General features: G+C 42.2%; 3 protein-coding genes across 3 annotated transcripts in view; 1 reads left to right on the forward strand and 2 right to left on the reverse strand.

Moving 5' to 3' along the window:
• The window catches only part of tepsin (TEPSIN adaptor related protein complex 4 accessory protein), a 32,347-nt gene extending 22,759 nt beyond the window's left edge, over positions 1–9,588 (reverse strand). Inside the window, 4 exon segments of the mRNA XM_084338413.1 lie at positions 757–850; positions 2,776–2,867; positions 8,546–8,618; positions 9,495–9,588. Of these exon segments, the coding sequence (XP_084194539.1) occupies positions 757–850; positions 2,776–2,867; positions 8,546–8,618; positions 9,495–9,533 (298 nt within the window). The 5' untranslated portion in view covers positions 9,534–9,588.
• Positions 9,589–9,773: 185 nt separating this feature from the next.
• Positions 9,774–12,198, forward strand: ndufaf8 (NADH:ubiquinone oxidoreductase complex assembly factor 8). Its single transcript, XM_084338412.1, has 4 exons — positions 9,774–9,890; positions 10,546–10,686; positions 11,427–11,537; positions 11,640–12,198. Exons 2-4 carry the CDS (start codon positions 10,603–10,605, stop codon positions 11,658–11,660), a joined length of 216 nt encoding a protein of 71 aa, XP_084194538.1. The 5' UTR covers positions 9,774–9,890; positions 10,546–10,602; the 3' UTR covers positions 11,661–12,198.
• A 60-nt stretch (positions 12,199–12,258) lies between these two features.
• The window catches only part of slc38a10 (solute carrier family 38 member 10), a gene marked incomplete at its 5' end in the record, with an annotated part of 68,190 nt that continues 55,960 nt past the window's right edge, over positions 12,259–24,488 (reverse strand). Inside the window, 5 exon segments of the mRNA XM_084338417.1 lie at positions 12,259–15,080; positions 17,082–17,222; positions 18,112–18,132; positions 20,879–20,959; positions 23,374–23,826. Of these exon segments, the coding sequence (XP_084194543.1) occupies positions 13,909–15,080; positions 17,082–17,222; positions 18,112–18,132; positions 20,879–20,959; positions 23,374–23,826 (1,868 nt within the window). The 3' untranslated portion in view covers positions 12,259–13,908.

Here is a 24,488-nt window from a genome sequence, read left to right on the forward strand (position 1 = left end):
CCATACTACAGCCGGTTAACCCTTTCACTACCACTACAAAGGGTTAACATTTCACTACCACACTACAGACGGTTAACCCTGTCACTACCACACTACAGACGGTTAACACTTTCTCTACCACACCACAGAAGGTTAACCCTTTCACTACCACACTACAGACGGTTAACCCTTTCACTAGAGAAGGTTAACCCTTTCACTACCACTACATAGTTAACCCTTTCAATACCACACTACAGAAGGTTAACCTTTCACTACCACACTACAGAAGGTTAATCTTTCACTACCACACTACAAAGGGTTAACCCTTTCACTACCACACTACAGACGGTTAATCCTTTCACTACCAAACTACAGACGGTTAACCCTTTCACTACCACACTACAGACTGTTAACTGAATATACAAATGTGAGAGAAATAAACAGAGTACAGCTGTAGAGACAGCTGGCCAGAAATCAGCTGTAGTCAGTTGGAGAAAGCGGTGTGTGTTGTCGATGTAAGTTGAAACCAGCCGTAACAGTGAACAGTGTGAAAGACCTGCTGCATCTCAATTCAATTATCTTTAATGACCACCCAGCCAGGCTGGTGGAATTTGATTTCAGTGCAGCATGTTACAGCATAGTTCCAACATAGAACATCACTTACATTACATACATACTACATGTAGTTAAATACATAAATACACAATTACAAGACCTCAATATCAAAGTTCAGAGTTTGTCCATAGCAACAGAGGTAGGGGGGGTTATGGATCTAACCTGATGCTTGCTGTATGAAGGTGGAGTTCCTTCTGAGTTCTGTGAGGAAGTGGCCGGAGCCGTGGCCACAGAGATGCACAAAGATCTTCAGAACCTGAAACAACACAAGCCTCTAAGATTCAGATTCAGCTTCAGAGTTTTTATTTGCCACATGGAAACAATACAATCATAGAGTTTTTCATACAAAATCATAAATACCATACCATGGACAAAAGGAGCAGGAAGAAGAATACATCTTATAGTTACCTGCCCCTTATTCCTAAACTAAACAAGTATTACTTGATGGTCGGCGTACAACCTAATTTACACAAATAATCATTTATACCATTATACAAAGAAACAAACAATCCACAGTTTAAACAAGAAACATTTTAATAATAATAATAATAATAATAATAATAATAATAATAATAATAATAATAATAATAATAATAATAATAATAATAATAATAATAATAATAATAATAATAATAATAATAATAATAATAATAATAATAAATAAAAGAAAAAAAAGGAAAATATCTCACTATTCAGATCACATTTGACTTTCATACTGACTAATTTTTTCTTTTTTTATAATTCTTTTTGAATTGACAAACACTATTACATCCCTTAAGCTTGCTATGGAGAGAATTCCACAACTTTACACCAAGAGAGTTCTAAGAGAGAGAGACTAAACATCTCTTAGGGACTATTACATATATAGTGCCTTCATTTTCTTCTGTTCTATCTTCTAGTGCCTTCTTTTTTATTGCACTATTTTACTCTATCTATTCTATTTGAATCTTTTTATTACCGTCTATTTTAAAACCGAATCAAACCCATAAACAAGGAGGCCTATTGGGATGTTAGATGCGACCTAATGTGAAAAACCTTGTCCACTTTGCTGCTATCTTTGTTATGCTTGTTTTACATGTTTCTTTTATATTGTCTGCACTTCATGCATTGCTCATTTTATGCCTGTAATTTTAGTGCTGTGAAGCACTTTGAGCTGCAATTTCTTTATGAACGGTGCTATACAAATAAAGTTATGTTATGCCAATTATCGTCTTAACAAGCCCCTGTCTAAGGCCGTTATTAAAAGGGACTGAAATATTATACAGTTAAGCTAAACTCATTTTCTCTGGAAGTTCCAAGTAATCTGGGCTTCACATCCTGTCCCCATCAACTTCCATGGCTAAGATAAGATGTTCCTTGTTGTAGCAGCATGGAAGAGGGGGGAGGGGATGTACAGGTATGGGCAGGGTAATAGGAGAAAGACATTAAAGTGCTGTGTAGCACTGAGCTGCAATTTTTGTATGAAAGGTGCTATACAAATAAAGTTAACCGTAAAAAGATAACATCAGTATGATATTTGATTGTTTGGAGTGAAAACCATGTAGACTCATACCAAATTACATTTTGTGGGATAAGCACATAACGGTTGAGTCAAAACAGTCTTCACTATTACAGCACCTAACGGGAGACTGCGATTCGAAACTGGCCGCTGTAAATGTACAGTAAATGTCCTAACCCAATAATACATGAGACACCCTCTTCTTGGGACCAAGTAAGGTTTCGTCGATATTCCAATGTACAGTTTTGCTTGTACAGTTGTACAGTCCCCCCCCCACCTCACCTCCAATGTAGTCCACCCCCCACCCCACCTCCTCCAATGTACAGTTCCTACGTCAAATGTATATACTCTCTTTTTGTATCACAAACAGTACTGTATTTGTAAATCTGGTATGTCATAAATGTATAGATGTAGCAGTACTGTCTATCTGTATGTCATGTGTGTCATATATGTTATGATGAATTGAAAATGGGGGACCCTGATGTAAACAAGACGAAAGTCTTTCTCTGGTCTGCATCCCCTTAACAACTTAACAATTGTGTGTATTGAGCCGTACTGTATTGTACCCATTCTGCAATCTGTTAATACAGTTTTCAATCAATCAAAACAGACCATAACATGACGACCGTTCAGACTCGATGTGTTTATTCCATGAAATTCACACGCTCACACACTGGTCTCACCTTAAGTTTGACATGACAGGAATCGACCTGCAGCCTCTCCAGAAGATATTCCAACAAACACTGACCACAACCTGGAGACTCGTGGGAGGTTTCTGCAGCGTCATGCTGGTTAAGGACACAACTAAGCTCCACAGCACTGTATTTACAGTATATATGACTTAAGCCAGGTGACCTGGCTGCCTGCATGCAGTCAGTGTTGTCATCAAACTACCGAGGATGACAAACAGCCCTACTGTTTGAAAGCAGACACCCTTGGTTCTCTAGTTTCACATGAAATAGCTTGGTGGTGATCAAAGTTGAAAGGACGTCAGTGGATTTGGTTGAGGAGAAATGATGTTAGCCAAAGTACACAAAGGGTAAGAGTAGGGGTGGGGGGGGAAAATCGATACGTAGTAGTATCGCGATACTTTGCGTGGCGATACTGTATCGATACAGGGACGTCAAGTATAGATATTTAATTATTCATAATTTATTTTTTTTATTATTATATAAGGAAGTTGCATTGTTCATTTCAATACCTGTAATAGTACAGTAGTCCACACACACACACACACATGGAATATGACTGTAATACAAACAGTTCAGTTTGTCAGGTAGATGCAACACAGATTACAGTTGACATCTGTCTGCTTGAGAAAATACCATGTTCTGGAATAAAAAATTATTGAAGTGAGATGAACAGAGTGAACTTTATTTTAGTAGATAAAACATGTTGACAAAGTTTTACTTTGCAGTTGGAAAAAGGTAATAAATTAAATTTAAGCAAAAAAAATATTGCAATATTTTCAGCGTATAGCGATATATTTTGTATATCGCGATAGTATCGTATCGTGAGGTCTCTGGCGATTCCCACCCATGGGGTAAGAGTATTCCTTTCCTTCTCTGTTGTTTCTGTGTCATGTGTGTTATTGTTATCAGGACTAGTCCATAAGGATGGGATAACACAAGGAAGTTCTGCATGGAGGGGGGGTTCTGGGACGCTGCCTGGAACCCACTGGCGAGCCTTCCCGAGGTGGCGTGGGTCTAACTGGAGGAGACGCCAGTGAGGGGAGGTGCCCACTGCCCACTTGATAACCCTGGTGATACGATGGCTCTCACTGCCTATCTATCTACACCAGGGGTTCTCAAACTTTTTTATACACACGGCCCCATTTTATTTAGGATTTCTCTTTGGCGACCCCACGCTTAATGTATCGCATAATTTCAACGTGGAATTAAAGGGATATCAAAATAAAAGCAGTGAGCACACGTTGTTGAACTTGATCATGCATATTTATTAGAACCGTTTTATTACAGCACTATGTTATCAATACACATTTATAAAAGGAGGCATATTTTAGCAAAACATATGTTGCCAGAACATAAAAAAATATATATTGATTTGGGCGGCTACGTGGCGTAGTGGGCAAGGCGCTCGCCACAAATGCAGAGACGCTGGGTTCGCCTGTTCGAGCCCAGCGCTCCACATTGTTTTCAGTTTAGCTGGTCGTCCGTACTAATACACATTGGCCGTATTAGGGGGTGGGAAACTGATGGGTGGGGATCGGGCGTTGTGGACAGCGACTCCTACAGGTCGGTTGGTGCGCCTGCGCAGTAGAATCAGGAAGTGTCGGGGGCAGCGTGAGCCTCCCACGCGTTACTCCTCGCCACTGAGAGATCGAGCTGCGCAGGTGAAAAGATGCGACTGCTGTTACCTCAAGTACCGGAGGGGACTCGTGCTATGTATGACTTAGTCCACATTGCAGCCGGCTTGTGGGAGGCAAGAAACAGTGTTCGTGACAGGGGAGGGTTGAATTGGATGATACGAAATTCGGATGGGAGAAAATATAGAAAATGGGAGAAAAAGTGGATAAAAAAATATATATATATATATTGATTTAAATTTTTTTCTCGCCAATGCGAGACCCCCACTGTCACCTACCCACGACCCCACTTTGGGTCACGACCCGTAGTTTGAGAACCGCTGATCTACACGTTGGGGTGTGGTGGCCATTAGGGGCCATGTGGTAGGGATACTAGGGAATGTAGCGTCGGCATTGTCAAAACCTGGAGCGGACTTCATGGGGCACTGGGGTCTGTTGAAGTTGGCAATGCTGTTTGGGGGTCATGTACATTCATAGTCTGTAGTTCCATAATGATACATATTTATAGGCATGCAGCATGCTAACTAAGTCTTTCTTTTGCCAATGGGATTGGGTTTCTTTATTGAATGTGTAGCCTTATCATTACGGCACAGGTACCTTGTGTTTTACTATAAATAAAGGTGATCTGCATGCCGTGTTGTGTCAAACTACAGAGGATGACAAACTGTGTGGAACTAGACACCTTTCTAGTTTCATGTGAAATAGCTTAGTATGAAAACTGATGAACTCACCCACCTATTTAGAAGACTCCATTTGCACTCACAGATTTTATTTTCAATGCATCTGTTTTATGGATGCAGTAGTAGAGCATCTTTATGGAAATTGAAAGCTTTTGTAGCCACCTTATTTATCCACATCTTAAAACATTTTGACTGTGCAGGTTGCATGGCTATGTTGCATCAAGTCAAGTCTGCATGAGAAAACCCTTGGATAGAGGTCAGCATCCATTGTATGTCACAAATGTAAAGGTACTGTAATACCTGTATGTCATGTATTGTCATAAATGTCATGATATATATCTGTATATCTGTATGGCCTCGTAAATGTCCAAACGCCCCCTCCCACCCCCTCCTAATGTACTGTTTCCTCCTCCTCATATGTATATATTTTCTGTTAGGATCTCTGTATAACACTTTGAGTGCCACGCCGGGTTTTCCTTTTTACCCCCTTGATGCCACCATCCACTTCAATGTTAACGTTAATATCGCCTAATCTATGTTTTAAATTATGGCTATGTGTCTAATCTGCCCGTCGCTTATCAAAGACTATTTTCCAGTCAGTGCTGTCAAGGCAGATTGGTTTTTTATCGCTTCATTTCCGTTTTAGAGCATTTAGAAAAGCACCCGTTTTGAGATAAAAAACAGTTCATTCTGGACCATTCTATGAAAATAGTCTTTTACTGGAATATTCCACAACGTTGATATTCGTCGGCCTATTTATGAATCGTTTTCAAATAAACGCTAGATGATCAATATTATACGTGCACGCAAGCACATTCGGGCCGCGCACGGATAATCGCCGCGTTGATTTCCTCTTGGACTTTTACAGTGAAACCGAAAGAGCCCATTTCACAAAACAGCTTATAACTTCATCAAAATTAGTCTGATTATCCTAACACTGATAACATAGATTCCTTACCTGACATCAGATGGTATCCAACTGGTATATTCCAATTCCTGATCACCATTCGAAAAAATCGATAAGTGTATAGATCCACCGTGTGTACAGTGCAGTACATGATTCCGCGGGTCTCAAGAGGCTCCAGAATGAACTGTGATAACCCCGGCTGGATCAGTGGACTGGAAAATGTGGAGTACCGGATTTTTTTCCCCATCCATTTTCATCATTGAGTCCATTCCAAAATCCCTTATGTCATCTGGGAGACGATAGGGGGCGCTTTTTTCCACATATGATCGCCGGCGGTGCTCGGGTATACTCGGGTAGGCTCGCGTGATGCAATATGATTTCAGATCGCTTAAAAAAAAAAAAAAAAAATCCGAGAAATCTCGTGAGTGGCTTTCAACCACATATTAATAAACCCGAGATATCTTGTGTGTGGCAGTTAAAGTGTTAACAGTACTGTATATTTGCATATCTTGTATGTCAAAAATGTAACAGTACTGTATTGATTGATTGAAAAGTTTATTAACAGATTGCAGAATGGGTACAGTACAGTACAGCTCAATACACACAATTGTTAAGGGGATGCAGACCAGAGAAAGACTTTCGTCTTGTTTACATCAGGGTCCCCCATTTTCAATTCATCATAACATATATGACATACATGACATACAGATACAGTACTGCTACATCTATACATTTATGACATACCAGATTTGCAAATACAGTACTGTTTGTGATACGAAAAGAGTCCAGAAAAAGAGTGTATATACATTTGACGTAGAAACTGTACATTGGAGGAGGTTGGGTAGGTGGGGTGGGGTTGGGTGGGTGGGTGGGGGGGGGCTGTACATTGGAGGTGGGGTGGGGGGGGGGGGGGGTTGGGTAGGGGACACTGTACACTGTACATTGGAATACTGACAAAGCCATACATGGTAATTTACTGTACAACTGGGTTAGGACATTTGTAGGGGCCAGTTTCGAATTGCAGTCTCCCGTAGGTGTTCTTTGAGAGTGTTTTTGAAAGTGGGTAGTGATTCACATTCCTTTACAGCTTTAGGTAGGGCGTTCCACATTGATGTGGCATAATTGCGAAACGTGTTTAGTCCCTGTATACCTGTATATGTCATGTATGTATCTTGTATGTCAGAAATGTCATGATATATATCTGTATGTTGCGTATGTCATTAATGTCATTATGAGTTGAAAATGGGGGACCCTGATGTAAACAAGACGAAAGTCTTTCTCTGGTCTGCATCCCCTTAACAATTGTGTTTATTGAGCCGTACTGTATTGTACCCATTCTGCAATCTGTTAATAAAGTTGTCAATCAATCAATCAATCAATTGCATCAAGTCAAGTCTGCATTAGAAAACTCTCTTGGATAGACTTCACTAATGTTTAGATTTTATTATTATTATTATTATTATTATTATTATTATTATTATTATTATATTATTATTATTATTATTATTATTATTATTATTATTATTATTATTATTATTATTATTATTATTATTATTATTATTATTATTATTATTATTATTATTATTATTATTATTATTATTTTGTAAGACTATGACCAGAAGTGTAATCAGAAGAACTTAAGCTGGTTTGACAATTGAGTATCTCAGATGAAGAACCTCACAAGTCAGTTTTAAGTTTTATAAGGAATAGGGGTGTAAAGGTACACGTATCCGTACCGAACCGTTTCAGGCTACGTTTAGACGGAGAGAGTCTGAACAGAAACCGCAAAAGTCGTCTTACGGTTTCACTTTTAATTTTGCGTTTAGACTATCGTTTTTGGGATGGAATTCCCCGTGCAGACGAGGCTGTAACGACTCCAGACGACTGAGCCCCGCTGTCACACGATTGGCGCATATGTCACATGACGTGCTGTGAAGACCCGCCCTACTCTGCCTCTTATTCGCAGACTGTGGGTGGGTAATGTGATTGGACCAAAGCAGAGTCACTCACAGACAGTGGGTCCAGTCACGCCGCGGGACAGATTCTTGTGTATTTAAAAGTACTGCCAATGTAGCCTTCAGGTGATCGCCATGGATAGAATCAGACATGCTTTGTTTACGCTTCTAGGCTACTGGCGCACGCCTGTGATGTAAGCAGTACGCGCGACGAGAGCCTTGACAACCCTTTCGTCATCGTTTTATGCGGTTTGACAGTTTAGATGAGAAAACCCGTACCGAACCGCGGCTTCAAAACCGAGGTACGTACCGAACCGTGGTTTTTGTGTACCGTTACACCCCTAATAAGGAACAATGTTTTCACTTTATTATCTAAAAATGGTAAGTTGGAGGGTTGTGTTCACTCATCGTTAAAGACAGTAGAGGTTGAGTGGTTTCTCAAGCGATTTAGATGAACTTGCCAACTGCAAATACTTGGGCCGTCCAAAGCCATTTAAAAACAGAGTCATATGCTTTTTCAGTGCAAGGGGATAAATAGCTCAATAATGACCACGATGACGACAACAGCAGCTGTTTAAAGGATACTTCCAATCTCTTGGAAGAGGTAGCCAGGGCAGGGGTTCTCATCATCTGCTGTGGCCTTCATCAGAGTTGGCACCTTGAGTTCATATCAAATTTCACAAAATCACATTCAAATTTATGATGAATTGAAAATGGGGGACCCTGATGTAAAAAACAAGACGAAAGTCTTTCTCTGGTCTGCATCCCCTTAACAATTGTGTGTATTGAGCCGTACTGTATTGTACCCATTCTGCAATCTGTTAATAAAGTTTTCAATCAATCAATCAATCAATCAATCAATCAATCAATCAAAGAATGGATGGCCAGAGACACCAAAATCTGTGGTCCAGGTTCCAGTTTACATCAGCGAAGCCACCAAAGGCTATGATTGATTGATTGATTGAAAACTTTATTAACAGATTGCAGAATGGGGTACAATACAGTACAGCTCAATACACACAATTGTTAAGGGGATGCAGACCAAAGACGTTTGTATTGTTTACATCAGGGTCCCCCATTTTCAATTCATCACATACACAACATACATGAAATAATGACAATTATGACATACATGACATACAGATACAGGTATATAGTACTGTTACATTTGTGACATATATGATCATGCAAATATACAGTACTGTTACCCAGAGATCTTAACAGAGAATATACTGCCCGGCTCATTCACATGGCGGAGAACAGTCTATCTGTTGATCACTATTGTCAAAGCAAACTGACAACAAGCTCGAGGGTACAGTACATCATGGCATGCAATGATATTAATAAATATCTGGATGTGTTTATTATGCGGATCCTAGTTAGCATTCCAGCTACAGCTAGGGCAGCAAACTAGTGTCTGGGCCTGGCACAACCAAAACAGAGCCAAATAAATCACTATCTTACGTACATGACGTCTCCGTTCTAACCTTAAACGATATTACACAGCAATAATATTAGCTAAAACGGTACTTACTTTCTGAAGAAAGGCAAGTCGTTCCATAAATGTTGCCATGATTTTGCAAGAATCCTGACTGCAGGCTGCTGCTCATCTTCCTCGCTTCCGGGTTGGGACGGGGAGGGCGGGGCTTGTGATGACAGCTAGGAGGAACCCCGCGTTTCGATTGGTCTTTCGCATTAAGCGTAAACCGAGCCCCTAGCGAATCATCAACTGGAGCTCGCTCTGTGATGGACGCAAAGAAGCTGAGCGAATCACGTCCCGAGACGTCATCATCCCCATCGTTTCCTTGATGACGGGGGGGTCAACAATATGGCGCCGCGCAGGGTGACAGATTTTGTATACAGTTCTATGGTTTTATAAACACACTCGTTTTCTCCAAGGTTTGACGAGCCGATAGAACGTCGGACTCAGGTACAGTAAGAAGATAGGAGGTCTGTGCATCTATATTAATAATGACTCGTGGTGTACCAATGTCACAGTGGTTGATAAACATTGTTGCCCGGATGTTTGGGACATTGATGATGTTATATTATTATTATTGAGGACATTTGGGACATTGATATTATATTATTATTTTGCACATGCTATATTCAGTATGTTTGTATGCCAGTGGTGATGCTCTAAACCCAATTTCGTTGTACCAACAATGACAAGGTTTGCTGTATTTGCAAATCTGGTATGTCATAAATGTATAGATGTAGCAGTACTGTCTATCTGTATGTCATGTATATGTCATATATGTTATGATGAATTGAAAATGGGGGACCCTGATGTAAACAAGACGAAAGTCTTTCTCTGGTCTGCATCCCCTTAACAATTGTGTGTATTGAGCCGTACTGTATTGTACCCATTCTGCAATCTGTTAATAAAGTTGTCAATCAATCACAATAAATATTCTATTCTAATTTATTTAAAGTGCTTCCTTATGTGTTGTATCTAAACCACTAAACATCTGGAAATAAATAGTATGTTCTTCTTGACTCTACTGTCTTTGCCAGCTGTCTGTCAAACAACCCAAACGGTAACTGTGACAGTGTGTGTCTCCTCCTCCATCTGTTGACAACAGCTTGCTGCTCCTCCTCACAACAACAACAACAACTCAAGGACGAGCAGCAGCAGCATCATGTCATCAGGGATGAATGTCTGGACCCGCAGCCGTGAACGGATGAGACGTTTCCCCGAGCTGTTCGCCCAATGTGGAGGAGAGGTGAGAGAGAGAGGGGACTGGGGTTTCAATGTTTAGTTAAAAAAAAAAAAACATGACATCTAGTTGGTACACATATTGCAGTTTGTGTCTTCTAGGTGGGAGACGTGCTGCTGCCTACTGTACCTGCCCCCAATCAATCTCACAAGACTATTATCTGAATGAAATGTTAAGTCTTATGATGCCTCGGTCTCTGCCCAATATCTATATTTTGGGGGACTACGCACTATGAATTGAAAATGGGGGACCCTGATGTAAACAAGACGAAAGTCTTTCTCTGGTCTGCATCCCCTTAACAATTGTGTGTATTGAGCCGTACTGTATTGTACCCATTCTGCAATCTGTTAATAAAGTTTTCATCCATTCATTCATTCAGACTGGCTGGCTGTTCCGGAGGGGGGTTCACATGCTTTCGAGCAACACTGTACTTATTGTACTTATTTTATGCCTATTCTTATGTCTGCACTTGCTACATTGCACAATTTTTTGTATCATCTTTTATACCCATTATTATGTCTGCACTTTATGCATTGCTTTTATTCCGTCAACTGTATGAACATTTTATGCCTATATGTTCATTCATTTTATGCAATTTGCTGTGAAGCAATTTGAGCTGCAATCCATGTATGAAAGGTGCTATATAAATAAAGTTATATATATATATATATATATAAATAAAGTTATATATATATATATATATATATATATATATATATATATATATTATATCCTGTGTGTCTCAGGCAGCAGTTTATGGGAAGTGTGTGAAAGCTACTACCACAGGTCGACAAGAGCTGAAAAGGGACATGTGTGCGAAGGAGTTTGAAGCACTGAAGACCTGCTTTACAACTGCAGTGAGCATCAAGTCCAGTATACAATACTGCCAATACATTGACCCTTAATCTTGTGCGATTATACAGTGTTTTTTTTTTTTAATCCTCTTTTTCCTTTTACAGGCCAAGAAGGGAGCAAAATAGTGTCTATTCTGTGAATGGAATCCACAAAACCATTCCACGACTTCACACTAGGGGGAGGAGTTCCTCTTCCTTATATATATATATATATATATGTATATATACTCTGGACATTATAGCGCGGTGTGACAACGGCAGACCTATGGAAAGACCGCAACTGATGACCGAAACAGATGCTCCAACTCTCAACCACATAGCACGATGACCGCCTAGTGCTCTCTGACTGAACGTGATGCTCTGTGTATGTTGTGTCGAGTATATTGTTGACACGGCAACATCAACCGACACGATTGGTGAAGAGAGACTGTTCCGTTTTGTGGCTGTGCCTAGGAGTGGAATGAGGTTGAAGGAACCGTGCAGTAGTAGCCCCTTGGTGTGTAAACTCATGCCAGTTTAAGTCACTCTACTTCAAATGGGTCCTTTTACAAGTGGCACCACCTATTCTACAAGGTAGCCTAGTATTCTTCTTTCATAATAATGGTTCAGACAGCGGACGTCAGTTATGTACTGTAGAAATGTGAATAAAATGGCTTATTTTGTATACTCTCGCTATCATTTAGTGAACCGACATCTACATCACCACTTTATTTTTTTGGTCATAAGTTTTATTTTACACATGTTCAAAAATACAGCGTTTAGAAAAAAATCTTCAGAAAAATAACATCTGGTACAAAGCGAGAATACATCTGTCGAGTGCTGACTCAGAGGAATTGACCTACCTCAAACCCCGCCCTCTTTTCTTGATCCTCCTATCACGGCCGCTGCTTGTCCGAGGAAAGTGTGATTGGAGGATCAAGAAAAAAGGGGCGGGATTTGAGGTAGGTCAATTTGAGGACGGGTATTAGAAAACTGCCAACAGACACAATCACAAAACAGTGTATTTGCTTCCACAATTTTACCCTAACACATTTTTACAAATCTGTTTGATTTTTATATTTCACAGATAAGTCAAGAGGCACAATGGAGTCAAAGACAAAAGACAGTGATCACAAAAAAACATTTCTATTTCATAAAACATCACTGCTGCCACATATGTAATGTGAATATGTACTGTAAGGCACTGACAGAAATCAACAAAGTTGAATAATAGATAATACACATGAAACAGAATAAAGATGAATAGATAAAAGGTTAACAGATCCAGAACTCTTCGATCCAAGCCGTTTCATATTACCAGAGATTACAAAAAGATAAGGCTACACTACTACACGACATCTGGTAAGTTTCCACAGTGGAATTAGTTCCAGCTCTCTCCTCACTTAGTTCCATTGCTAAAACAAAAATAATACAGCTTGGACAGAATATTTCTCAAACTTGCCTGAAAACCCAAATGATATCCTGTACTTGGAGAAATGTAAATTGGGAAAGAAAAGAAAAGAATAAACCGCAATCGTTGACCATTCAACCGTTTTAGAGCAAATAACAGTATTTACATCTTACACACAGCAAAGGGAAGGGCGAACACAAAACTACAGGGGATGATCCTAACGGAACCAGCACAGAGAACTTAAACAACACAAAGACTGTAACCTCTTACAGAGTCGAAGACAACAACACTAGGGAAATACAAGGGAATTAAAGTGACTCAAATACAGCCGTTGGATATTTGCGCACTCAGAAACCTAGTATGGTCCTTGCATAGACTTACACACATTTCAGCACTGACCCACACAAAACATTCACCATCCAAGAAAATCAAATAAGTTAATATTTACATATAGCTCTTCAATAGATACTTTGGATTATGTGTGTAGTAGAGGAGTAATATACAATATCAAAGCGAAATCTAAAATGTTACAATATTATTATACTCTTTACAATATATATTTGCCGAGCTCCCATCATCACAACACTCTTGAACCACCGATCAAGCGCTCTTTGTAAAACTAGCGTTTGGTGGTTTAGTAGCAAAAAAAAAAAGCGAGGACACCCTGTTTAATATGGTCCCTGTAGTAGCCACTAGCCGCACCACAACCTGCTTTAGTCAAACCTGAATAAAGTGGCAGGAGGAGGGGGAGCTCACCTGTTGTCACAAGGTCTCTGGAGGTCAGTCACACTGAGTCAGTAACAGGCTTTGAAGGCAGGCGACACACGGTAAGGCAGCGGGATTCTGGTCCACAGCAATTCTACAGGTATGGTTGGTGTGCGTGTGTGTGTGTGTGTGTGTTTAGGGCTTGCGTATGATTTGCCAAGTCCACCCCTTATGTATATGTGTGCGTGCACGACGAATATGGAAAAAAGAGCACCACGTTTACACCTTCTCCTCGCCCTCCGTGGCCTGGAGCTGTCGCGTGTGAACCATCGCTCCCCCGAGCAGCAGCCGTCCCTCCAGGGCCGCGTGCAGGTCGGCGGAGTCGCCCCCCAGCAGCTCCAGCAGGGACTCCGGCTGCTCAGGCATCATCCCCCCTCTGGGCGCCCCCCCGGCCTCCTCGAGCGCCCGGCGCCTCCTCTTCAGGTCCGTGTCCTCCTGGGTCCGGGACTTCTCTACGGGGGCGGCGGCGCCGTCGTCGTCGTCCAGAGCTCGAGGGACGGGTTTCTCTTTGAGGTCCCGCCCACCTTTCTTCAGAGCATCGCCTTCAGCCGCCCCGACCGCCTCATCATCATCTGCCACCTTATTGGCCAGCTCCAGTTGGGCCAGCCTCTTCCTCGTCTCCTCAAGCTCCGCCTCTTTCCTCACTCGCTCCGCCACTTCGTTGTCCACTTTCTCCTCCTCCGCTCTCTCCTTCTTCAGCCTCTCCCTCTCCTCTCTCTCCGCCAGCTCCTTGGCCGCCCTCTCCTCCGCTAGCCTCTCTCGCTCCGCTCTCTCCCTGGCCGCTCTCTCCTTCTCCAGCCGCGCCGCCCTCTCCAGCTCCTGGTCTCGGGCCAGCTGCTCCCGCTTCTCCCTGTCCAGGCGCTCCTTCTCCACACGGGCCTCCACCTCCTTCACGATCTTCTCCTTCTCGATCCTCTCCAGCCGCTCCTTCTCCACCATCGCCAGCACCTCCTTCTCTATCCTGTCTTTGCCGGCTCTCTCCCTCTCCGTCTTCTCCTTCTCCAGGCCTCTCTCCTCCTCCTCGGGCAGGACTACCTGGTCTCTCTTCCCCTTCTGACCCAGAGGGACGCCCCTAGCCCCCAGCTCCCTGTCCTTATGGGCTTCCACCACCACCACCGCTGGCTTGGGTAGAGCCGGGACGTCTTCCTTGTAAGCCGCTGGGTTCTCCACCTCGGGGGCCCGTTCCTCGGTGCTCTTCTTCCCCTCGGCCGGGGCCAGATTCTGGGGCACGCCCTGAGGCTCCGCCGCCACGGCGGCCTGCGGGGCTCCGGCCAGGTTGGGGTCTTGGCCCCCCCCTTGGGCCGCGTCGTTGGGCTTCTTCACCGCTCCGCCCTCCATGGCCTCCAGGTGCTCCTGGGGGGCCTTCTCTGCCTCGGCTTCAGGGGCTCCCTCTAAAGAAATCAGTCAACGGTTACAGAATCTGTGAGCTGTGTCAGTGTTTCCCATTAATTACCTAGAGACTGTGGCGGCCCGACACATATTTTGTCCCGCCACAGTTTTAACCGAAAATTGAAAAAAACATAATTAAAAAAATATTATTATTATTATTATTATTATTTTGTATATATATTTTAAATATAAAGTTTTTCGATAGGGATGTATCAGTAGTATTGGCAGTGGTAGTAGTCGTAATAGTAATCCAGTATATTATTTTATTTTCATTTCTTTGATGGCTCAAATGTCTGCTCTAGTCCAGTGCTTCCCAATCCTCTCCTCAAAGCACCCCAGCCGTTCCATGTATTGGTTAAATTCCACCACCAGCACACCTGATTCAACTAATAAAAGGGCTAGTTAAGTTGAATCAGGTGTGCTGGCGGTGGAATTTAACAAATACATGGAACGGCCGGGGTGCTTCGAGGAGAGGATTGGGTAGTCTAGTTGATTTTGTGTTTTGAGCACAAAGTTCATCATAGATCTAGCCTCTTTATTTTGCTCTCAAAGTGCACCAGATTGATGCGTTTGACTTTAAAATAGAGGGTCCGAGGTTCACCCACCACAGTCTCACAACATCCTGTGGGAAACACTGTATGCAAGTCAGAGACGGCCTATATAACGAGACTAGTTCTAACAATAAAGATGGCGGCAACAAAGAAACGACTACAAAACAAACGTATTCAGAGAAAATAATTCAATTTGATGTGATATTATGTTGAGTGAAACTAATCTACTTAATGTTGAGGTTAAATGTAACTTTAAAGAGATTTTAAATGAATCTAGTATTTCCGTTGCAGACACTCGGTAAACAACAGATGATTGTAAAGCAACTAGCAGGTGATGATCATTAAACGGTATGGTGCCATATTGGTTGGCAATTACAACAAGAATACTATGAATTGGATTGGATTTGGTCATATCAATACCCTGCGATCCAATACCAGCATCTATATACGGTATACCAACATTCTGCAATCCAATACCAGCATCTGTATAATATAATGAATTGCAGTTTTGGTTGTAGGTCACTTTACATTACAACGCAGTTCAATGACATTAACGTCAAACGAAAGGCTTACACAACGCATGATTTCACATACTTTATATATATATTAGGGCTGTCAGTTTATCGCGTTAATTAGATTAATGAATTACACAGCAAATTATCACGTTATGAAAATTAACTCAAAATTAATTAAAACATTTTTCTTTTTCTTTTTAATATTTTTTTTTCATTCATTCCATAAGAACGTAGAATACACATTTACAGACTTTTTTTTAATATGGTCCATTTGCATGTTCTTGGTATCTGATTCTAGGGACATCTATGGATCTCAGGGAATGTATTCCCAGTGTCAGAAATACTGTGTCTGTTACCAGGCTTGAGTCAATTGTAATGAACCAAATGAGAATATCAATAAAAAAATTTCTTATCTTTGACTGTGAATAAGACTAAATGCTCAAATTGACCAGACCTGAAAAATCTAAGCAAATGAATAAATGGAAGATGATTAAACAGAAGGTTTTGTAGATACAGTACTGAATTCTGCCATCCGGACACATGCCATTTGAAATATTATTATAGAATATAGAATATCAGGCCTAAAATGGTTATGCGATTAAAATGCGATTAATTAGATTAATTAATTACAAATCCTGTAATTAATTTGATTTTTTTTTAATCGCCTGACAGCACTAATATATATATATCTCGAAAGGAGAGGAAACAGTCCTTATCATCATCATCATCATGGTGATACCGATTCCTTTCACACTATATGGCCCAGCCCTACGTGTGTGTGGTGTGGTGTGTGCAGCCAGCCAGGTACCCACCGCCCAGCCCTACGTGTGTGTGGTGTGGTGTGGTGTGCAGCCAGCCAGCCAGGTACCCACCGCCGGGCACAGCCCTACGTGTGTGTGGTGTGGTGTGGTGTGCAGCCAGCCAGCCAGGTACCCACCGCCGGGCAGCTTCTGGTGGATCTCCTTGTGTTGCTCCTGGATCACCGCCAGCAGCTTCTCCTGCTGGTCCAGGAGCCGCTTCTGCTGCTCCTGCTGCTCCTTGATGACCTGCAGCAGCACCGCATGGTCCAGCTGACCCTCTGCAAGCACAGGGACCAGGAGAGACCGGGGTCAGGGGGGTCAGGGACCAGGAGAGAGGGGGTCAGGAGGTCAGGCACCAGGAGAGAGGGGGTCAGGGACCAGGAGAGAGGGGGTCAGGAGGGTCCAGACACACAACACAGGGACCAGGAGAGACGGGGTCAGGGGGGTCCAGACACACACACACACACACACAGTGCTCGCTTGGAGAAAGGCTCTACAATAAGCCCAACTGGGCCAGGGGCCTAGGGCGTTCGTTAAGTAGATGAGCCTAGTAGTGAGATGCTAGTACTAGGGACTCTGTGAGAAACCCATTAGGCTGTAATGTAGAGCCGATGTCCAGTCTGAGCGAGCCGGAGATTCTGTGTCGTACGACGACCGTTTAGACAAGACAAGGGATTATTATTGAGCCCGAGACGGAATTTTTCGGTGATTGAAATTTCAAATGGGATTTCAGGATTTTTTATTATAGCTCTTGCAACCGGGCCGTCCAGGACACTGAAGAGGGATTACAGACTCTCTGTATCGGGTGGAAAGGTCAGAGGTCGGGTCAATCATTCAGTTTGATTCAGACGTTTCTGGGTGTACTGTACTGTACTGTACTGTACCGTTCACCTAACACCGTATGATGGTTATGGATGTGATTGCTATCGACATTGAATACACACACACACACACACACAGACACACACAAAGAAGCTTAGGATGAAATGGAGGGTGGGGGTGGTGAGGGGGGGGGGGGGGGTGGGTGAGATAATTAGGGGTAAAGAGGACAAAGATTCTAGCGTACACTTGGTCTATAAACCTCGATTTATCAACCCACTGAATGTAAATTATAGCGAATTAGAGAGACAAAGGCAAAGAGGAAGAGAGGAAGAGAGGGAGTCCTACCTGCGACCAGCTTTTTTATCACTGTGATAGCAGCCCGGCAAAAAGAGAGACAGAGAGAGAGAGAGAGAGATAGGCAGAAAAGAGGGAGAGGAAGGTAAAAAATAAGAACAGAAAGAGAGTAAGAGTCAACAAAAACAGGTGGTGTATCAAGCCAAGCCGAGTGAGAGAGTGAGAGAGAGTGAGAGTGAGAGTGAGAGTGAGAGAGAGAGTGAGAGAGAGAGAGAGAGAGTGAGTGAGAGTGAGAAAGAGAGAGAGAGAGAGAGAGAGAGAGAGAGAGAGAGGGAGAGAGTGAGAGAGAGAGAGAGAGAGAGAGAGAGAGAGAGAGAGAGAGAGAGAGAGAGAGAGAGAGAGAGAGAGAGAGAGAGAGAGAGAGAGAGAGGGATATCTGAACATATCCTCTCTTCATTCACCTGTGTGCTGCAGTGCTGTCAGAAATGGCTGCAGTTGTGACAGGAGGTTGAACAGCCTGGCTCACAATAAGCCAAAAACAATGCATATAGGATGATAGGAGCCACTTGAGAGACAGATATGCAAAAGCGAGGCAGGGACAAGCGATGCAGCAGCAGTGTAAAAACGGCCTCTCACAAACCACAGGGTAGGGCTGCAACTAACGATTATTTTGGTAGTAGACTAATCTGTCGATAGTTTTTTCGATTAGTCGACTAATCTAACGATTCTTTCTGTCGATTCTTTTTTCGATTAGTTGACTAATCTAACGATTATTTCTGTCACACCCTCCATCTCTGCTTCCTGTGGGCGCGGCTCCTTTTCCGGGCTCTTAGCAGACTTCTTAGCTTAACATAACAGACCGACAGTAAGTTTGGGGGAACTAATGGGTTAACTGGGGATGCAACAAAAGTGCAACTAGGGCTAAAAACACAATGAAATAATAATAATAATAATAATAATAATAATAATAATAATAATAATAATAATAATAATTAAAATAATAATTAAAAATAATAATAATAATAATAATAATAATAATAATAATAATAATAATAATAATAATAATAATAATAATAATAATAATAATAATAATAATAATAATAATAATAAATAATAAATAATAATATATCCTTCTTAGCAGACTTCTTAGCTTAACATCCCAGGGAACTAATGGGATAACTGGGGATGTTGTTTGCTCCTGACAAGAGTCTCAAAGTCTGGGGTGATGGTAGACAAAGCAACTCTGAGGTCATGCTCAATGTCCAATCTGTTCCTCTGCTCTGTCTTCAGCTGGACCAGAGCTGAGAAGCCACTTTCACAAAGATAGGTAGTGCAAAAAAAAAAGTAAGAAATAAATTAAAAAAAAACAAAAAAAAATTATGACGCATCGACGCAAAGATTCGGCGTCGACGAGTTTTTATGATCGACGTCGTCGATTATGCCGACTAATCGTTGCAGCCCTACCACAGGCACAGGGTATAAATATTTTCATTCCAATACAATAGCCCGACGTCATACGCCTGTGCGTGATGTTGTTAACATTAGAGCTAGTCGATTGTCCCTATAAAGAATACCAATATAAATAGGCTGAAATTAGGCAAATTCTAATCAAGTTAAAATATTAATGATAACGTTGCAACATCACAATGATAACACGATATCATCATCACATCAAAGCAGGCGTCAAATGTTTACAATGAATAAACATGGTCGTCGTCTGGTGTGTTTGCCATCATGGGCAGAAAAGTTGTACCCATAGGAAACTAGGATTAGGTATCGGGCTGTTCTTTGTAACACCTTTTCAGTTCACCTCATATCGATAATGTTTTTCTAATTTAATTATTTACTTACAGGTGCAGCTCAATACATTAGAATATTGTGGAAAGGTTAATTTATTTCAGTAATTAGATTCAAAAAGCGAAACTCTCAAAGATGATACATTCATTACACACGGTGAAATATTTCAAGCCTTTATTTGTTTTAATTTAGATAAGTATGGCTTACAACTCGTGAAAACCCCAAATTCAGTATCTCAGCAATGTTTTATATTACATAAGAGTACCAATCAAAAAATATATATATATTTAATATAGAAATGTCGGCCTACTGAAAAGTATGTTCACTCAGTACTCAGTCGGGGCTCCTTTTGCACAAATGACTGCATCAATGCGGCGAAATAAATGGACTTTTCCCACGATATTCTAATTTATTGAGCTGCGCCTGTACATTCTACATTCGTTTGGCATTGAAATCGTATTATATATTTTTAAAAAAAATTATTAAGTTAACATGATGATGGCCAATTGGATAAACCTTTACCGATCCACAAGTGATTGAATAAATAACTACCGAATACTGGGGTGGAAGTGCTTATAAGTAGGGATGTCCGATATTATCGGCCTACCGATATTATCGGCCGATATCGGCATTAAAATGTGATATCGGATTTTTTTTATTTTTATTTTTTTACATTTCTATAACCTTTATTTACCCAGGCAAGCAAGTAAGAACAAATTCTGATTTTATTTATTGTCAAAAGTATGCATAATGTTGTGTTAATTCCACAACAAGAGATATGTAATGTTAATTACCTGAAATTATTCCATTTTTGGGGGGGGGGGGGGGGGGGGAAACCCTGCATATATTGGTATCGGTTGATATCGGTTGATATCGGTATCGGAAATTAAGAGTTGGACAATATCGGTATATCGGTATCGGTAAAAAAGCCAATATCGAGCATCCCTACTTATAAGAGATTTGCCTAAGTTCTACTATCTTGGCTTTAAAATCCATTCTCCCTCAGTCACTCCCTCCTCACCTTCCATCTTGTCCTCCGCGGCGTCTTTTCCGTCTGCGGCCCCGTCGGCTCCGGCGTGACGCTCTGCTTCAGGGACAGCGGCTGGTGGGTCACCAGACATCACAGAGTCAGACCTGCGCTCACCAGGTGCTATAGATACTACTAGATGGTGTTATTTATGTACCATGTGTGTTATCAGGTGCGTTCCACGTGGGGGAAACGTGAAGTAGGTGAGGGGATACATGCAGCACGCAACACCTGTGGGGCGACAGTGACTCACAGCGCACACCAGTCGCGCACTCAGGCACTCGCGGGGGTTCCGTGCGCGAGATCGCGCGCGTGGCCTGGCACACCGAGTCCGACTTCAGAGCGGGCGAAAGTGCACGGAGGAGGAAGGCACGTTTACATTGGAACAGCTGTAAATGCCTAGTAGTCTATATGCGAATTCAATCCCTGTTTTGAAGATTTTTTTAAGATTTACAGTGTTCTATTGTCCATTTTGCATGTATAACCAGTTATATAATTAATTAGAATGTTAGAATTAATTTTAGAATGATGATCAGTGTGACTGTACTCCTGAAAAAGTATAGTAATATGGTTTATTTGTATTGGGAAAGATACAGACACATTAGCTGGTTGAACAACATCTATGTGTGTGGTAATAATGCAGATATTGAGTGTATTTCTGTGAAAATGCGCGTGGCGCACGCCTCCGAATCCAACCAAAGCAAAAACGATCGCTTCCACCCCGTGAGTCGCGCGCCCGCACGCGGGCGGTGGGCACAGCTACGTCCGTTAACATGGGAGCGAAAGTTAAGCGCTGGTCGCCTGCCCGCCCGCCCGCCTGCTTTCGCGCGCGACTGGTGGGGTTTGCGCTGTCAGGAGGTAGAACGTCTGGTAATCGGAAAAGGCTCCCGGTTCGATTCCAGCTCCTCCCAGGCAGCGTGTCGAAGTGTCCTTGAGCGAGACCCCTTAACCCCTAACTGCTCCTTAAAGCTTGAGATTCTCCCCTCTGTTGTGGAGTTTAAAACCCTGATCTCCAACCTTTGTCAATCAAGTTGTACGTGTTTTAATTTATTGTTATCCTTACTTGTCTTATTGTTATGATTTTATATGATGTGTGATGATATTATATGCCTTTTTCTTTTTTGCTTAACTCTGTATGTACACTCAACGTGACTGTACATGAGGGAAGCGTCAGTTGCCTTTTCAAGTTTGAATAAAAGGTTTGAAATGAAATGTACTCAACATGTAATTTTGGACCCGGAAAATCTTTTCAAATGAAAAATGAATGAATCAATAATAGTTTTTTGGGGAAAAGCAATCATTTTATTCTGTACCTACAATATATATTGTATATATGTATATTGAAAATTTTTGTTTGGTTTACACTTGTTTACGTACTTGACTTTCTATTTTATACTTATTATACTTATTTCATACTTGTATATTTTATCTAGCACACTCTCCGGAGCAAAACAGAAAGAAGCATTTCATACAAAAGTATTCTGTATTTCTGTCTGACAACTAATAAAGAAACTTGAAACTTGAACTTTCTAAACGCTGTGTGGATGCATTATTATTTTCTCTAAATAATTAGTCTACATGTTTTTATTAGCGATCTGAATTCATATTTCATCAACCGAGTCTACCGTTGGTAAATCAGCCCCGCCAGGCGCTCAGATGTGAAAAAAGCGCCCCCTATCGTCTCCCAAATGGTAATTCACCCTTTTGGATTGGACTCAATGAAAATGCATGAGAAAAAAAAAAAACAGCCTCCACATTTTACTTCTCACGCATGTAACCGGCGCCGATCAGCTTCATGCTGGACCCTCAGCACAGCGTGGTTACGCTGTTTTACAGTATACGTGCGGGATCAATAAAAGGATCGATTTTTGGAATGGCTATCAGGAATTGTAATAATCCATTTGGATACCATCTGATCTCAGATAAGGAATCTATTTTACCAGTCTTAGGATAATCAGACCCGTTTTCACGGAGATATAAGCTTTTCCCCTATAATGTGATATGGCTGTTTTGACTGTAAGAGCGATCAGGAACGGAGAGAATCGATTTTCAGCGCGCGGCACCAGCGTGCACACGTACACATATACTATCGATAATCTAGCGTTTATTTGAAAACGATTCATAAATAGGCCGAAAAATTACAACGTTCTAGAATATTACAGTACGGGGCGTTTATCATGGAATCTCTTCTTTTTTCCGTGAAAACGAGGGCTTTTCAAAATGATATAAAACGGAAATGAACCGATAAAAAAAACAATCCGCTTCGACAATGTCGACTGGAAATGGGTCATTGATAATGCGACGGGCAGATTAGACACATAGCCATAATTTAAAACATAGATTAGGCGATTAATTAACGCTAACATTGCAGTGGATGGCGGGCATTCAAGCACTAAATGCATTCAAAGTGTTAACAGGTCTTTGTGGATTTGAGAGTTTTTCCACCAATCTGTCAGTGTTAGTGTAATAAACAGGAGAATACTACTAACCTTTCCCAGCAGCCTCTGGGGCTTTGCCTGCATCATCAACCTGCGCCGCTGCGCCCTGATCAGCCGCCGCGGCTCCTTTCCCGGCAGGAAGTAGTTCCTTCACGGGAGCCGCTACCTCCTCCGCTGCCTCCTTCAGCCGCGGCGCCTCCGGCTTCTTCTCCGGCACCTCGTTGGACTGGACCTCTCCTCCGCCCAGGTCCACCTCCTCCTTCCTCACCACCGCCAGCTTCTGTTCCTCTTCCGCCCTCTTCTTCTCCTCCTTCTCCTCCTCCTCCTCTCGTTTCTTCTCCTTCGCGGCCGCCTCCCCCGCCGCCCCTCGGGACTCCTGCTGCTCCTCGGGTTGGATCTTCTCCTCCTCCAGCTCCGCGTCGTTCTTCCTCTCGTCCACCTTCACCTCGTCGTGAGGGATGGGCGGCTCGTGGCGGTGTGCCTCGCCCTCCGGCACCGCGACACCTGGGAGAACCAGAGAGAGAGAGATATATTTATATACCGTAATTTTCGGACTATAAGCCGCTCCTTTTCCCCCCATTTTTCGACCCTGCGGCTTATATAACGGTGCGGCTAATCGATGGATTTTTACAGCTAACGGCCACTAGGGGACCTCCTAAATCTGGACAGACACACTAACAGGAAGTGGACAGACACACTAACACAGGAAGTGGACAGACACACTAACACAGGAAGTGGACAGACACACTAACACAGGAAGTGGAAGTATCGCGATACTACTACGTATAGATATTTCCCCCCACCACCACTAATATATACAATTTAGGGGCGACAGCGGCTCAGGAGGTAGAGCGGTCGTCTGGTAGTCGGAAGGTTCATATTTGCGAATGCATAAACTATATCTTAAATTATGGCGATGTGTCTAATATGGCTGTCGCGAAGTCATTGATAAGCGACAGCCATATTAGACACATAGCCATAATTTAAGATATAGTTTATGCATTCGCAAAATATGAGAGCGCGCCGCTGTCATTGAAGGGCTTCCTACAACAGAGCACCGCCGCTGCTGCTGCTGAAGCTGTATCAAGCCGGCGGCGGCGCACGGAAGCCGGGGATAAACCACCGCGTCGCCCCGCTGGCGCTTTAGGCTCAGCAGCCTCCACGGG

This window comes from Notolepis coatsorum, assembly GCF_963971535.1.
Source record: "Notolepis coatsorum genome assembly, contig: SUPER_10_unloc_2, whole genome shotgun sequence".
NCBI lineage: Eukaryota > Metazoa > Chordata > Actinopteri > Aulopiformes > Paralepididae > Notolepis > Notolepis coatsorum.

Excerpts from the sequence above, each read along its gene's own strand:
- ndufaf8 (XM_084338412.1), top strand. The coding sequence starts at position 10,603 with ATGTCATCAGGGATGAATGTCTGGACCCGCAGCCGTGAACGGATGAGA. Across the intron at positions 10,687-11,426 it reads TCGCCCAATGTGGAGGAGAG|GCAGCAGTTTATGGGAAGTG; the intron begins GTGAGAGAGAGA and ends TGTGTGTCTCAG. Across the intron at positions 11,538-11,639 it reads AGACCTGCTTTACAACTGCA|GCCAAGAAGGGAGCAAAATA; the intron begins GTGAGCATCAAG and ends TTCCTTTTACAG.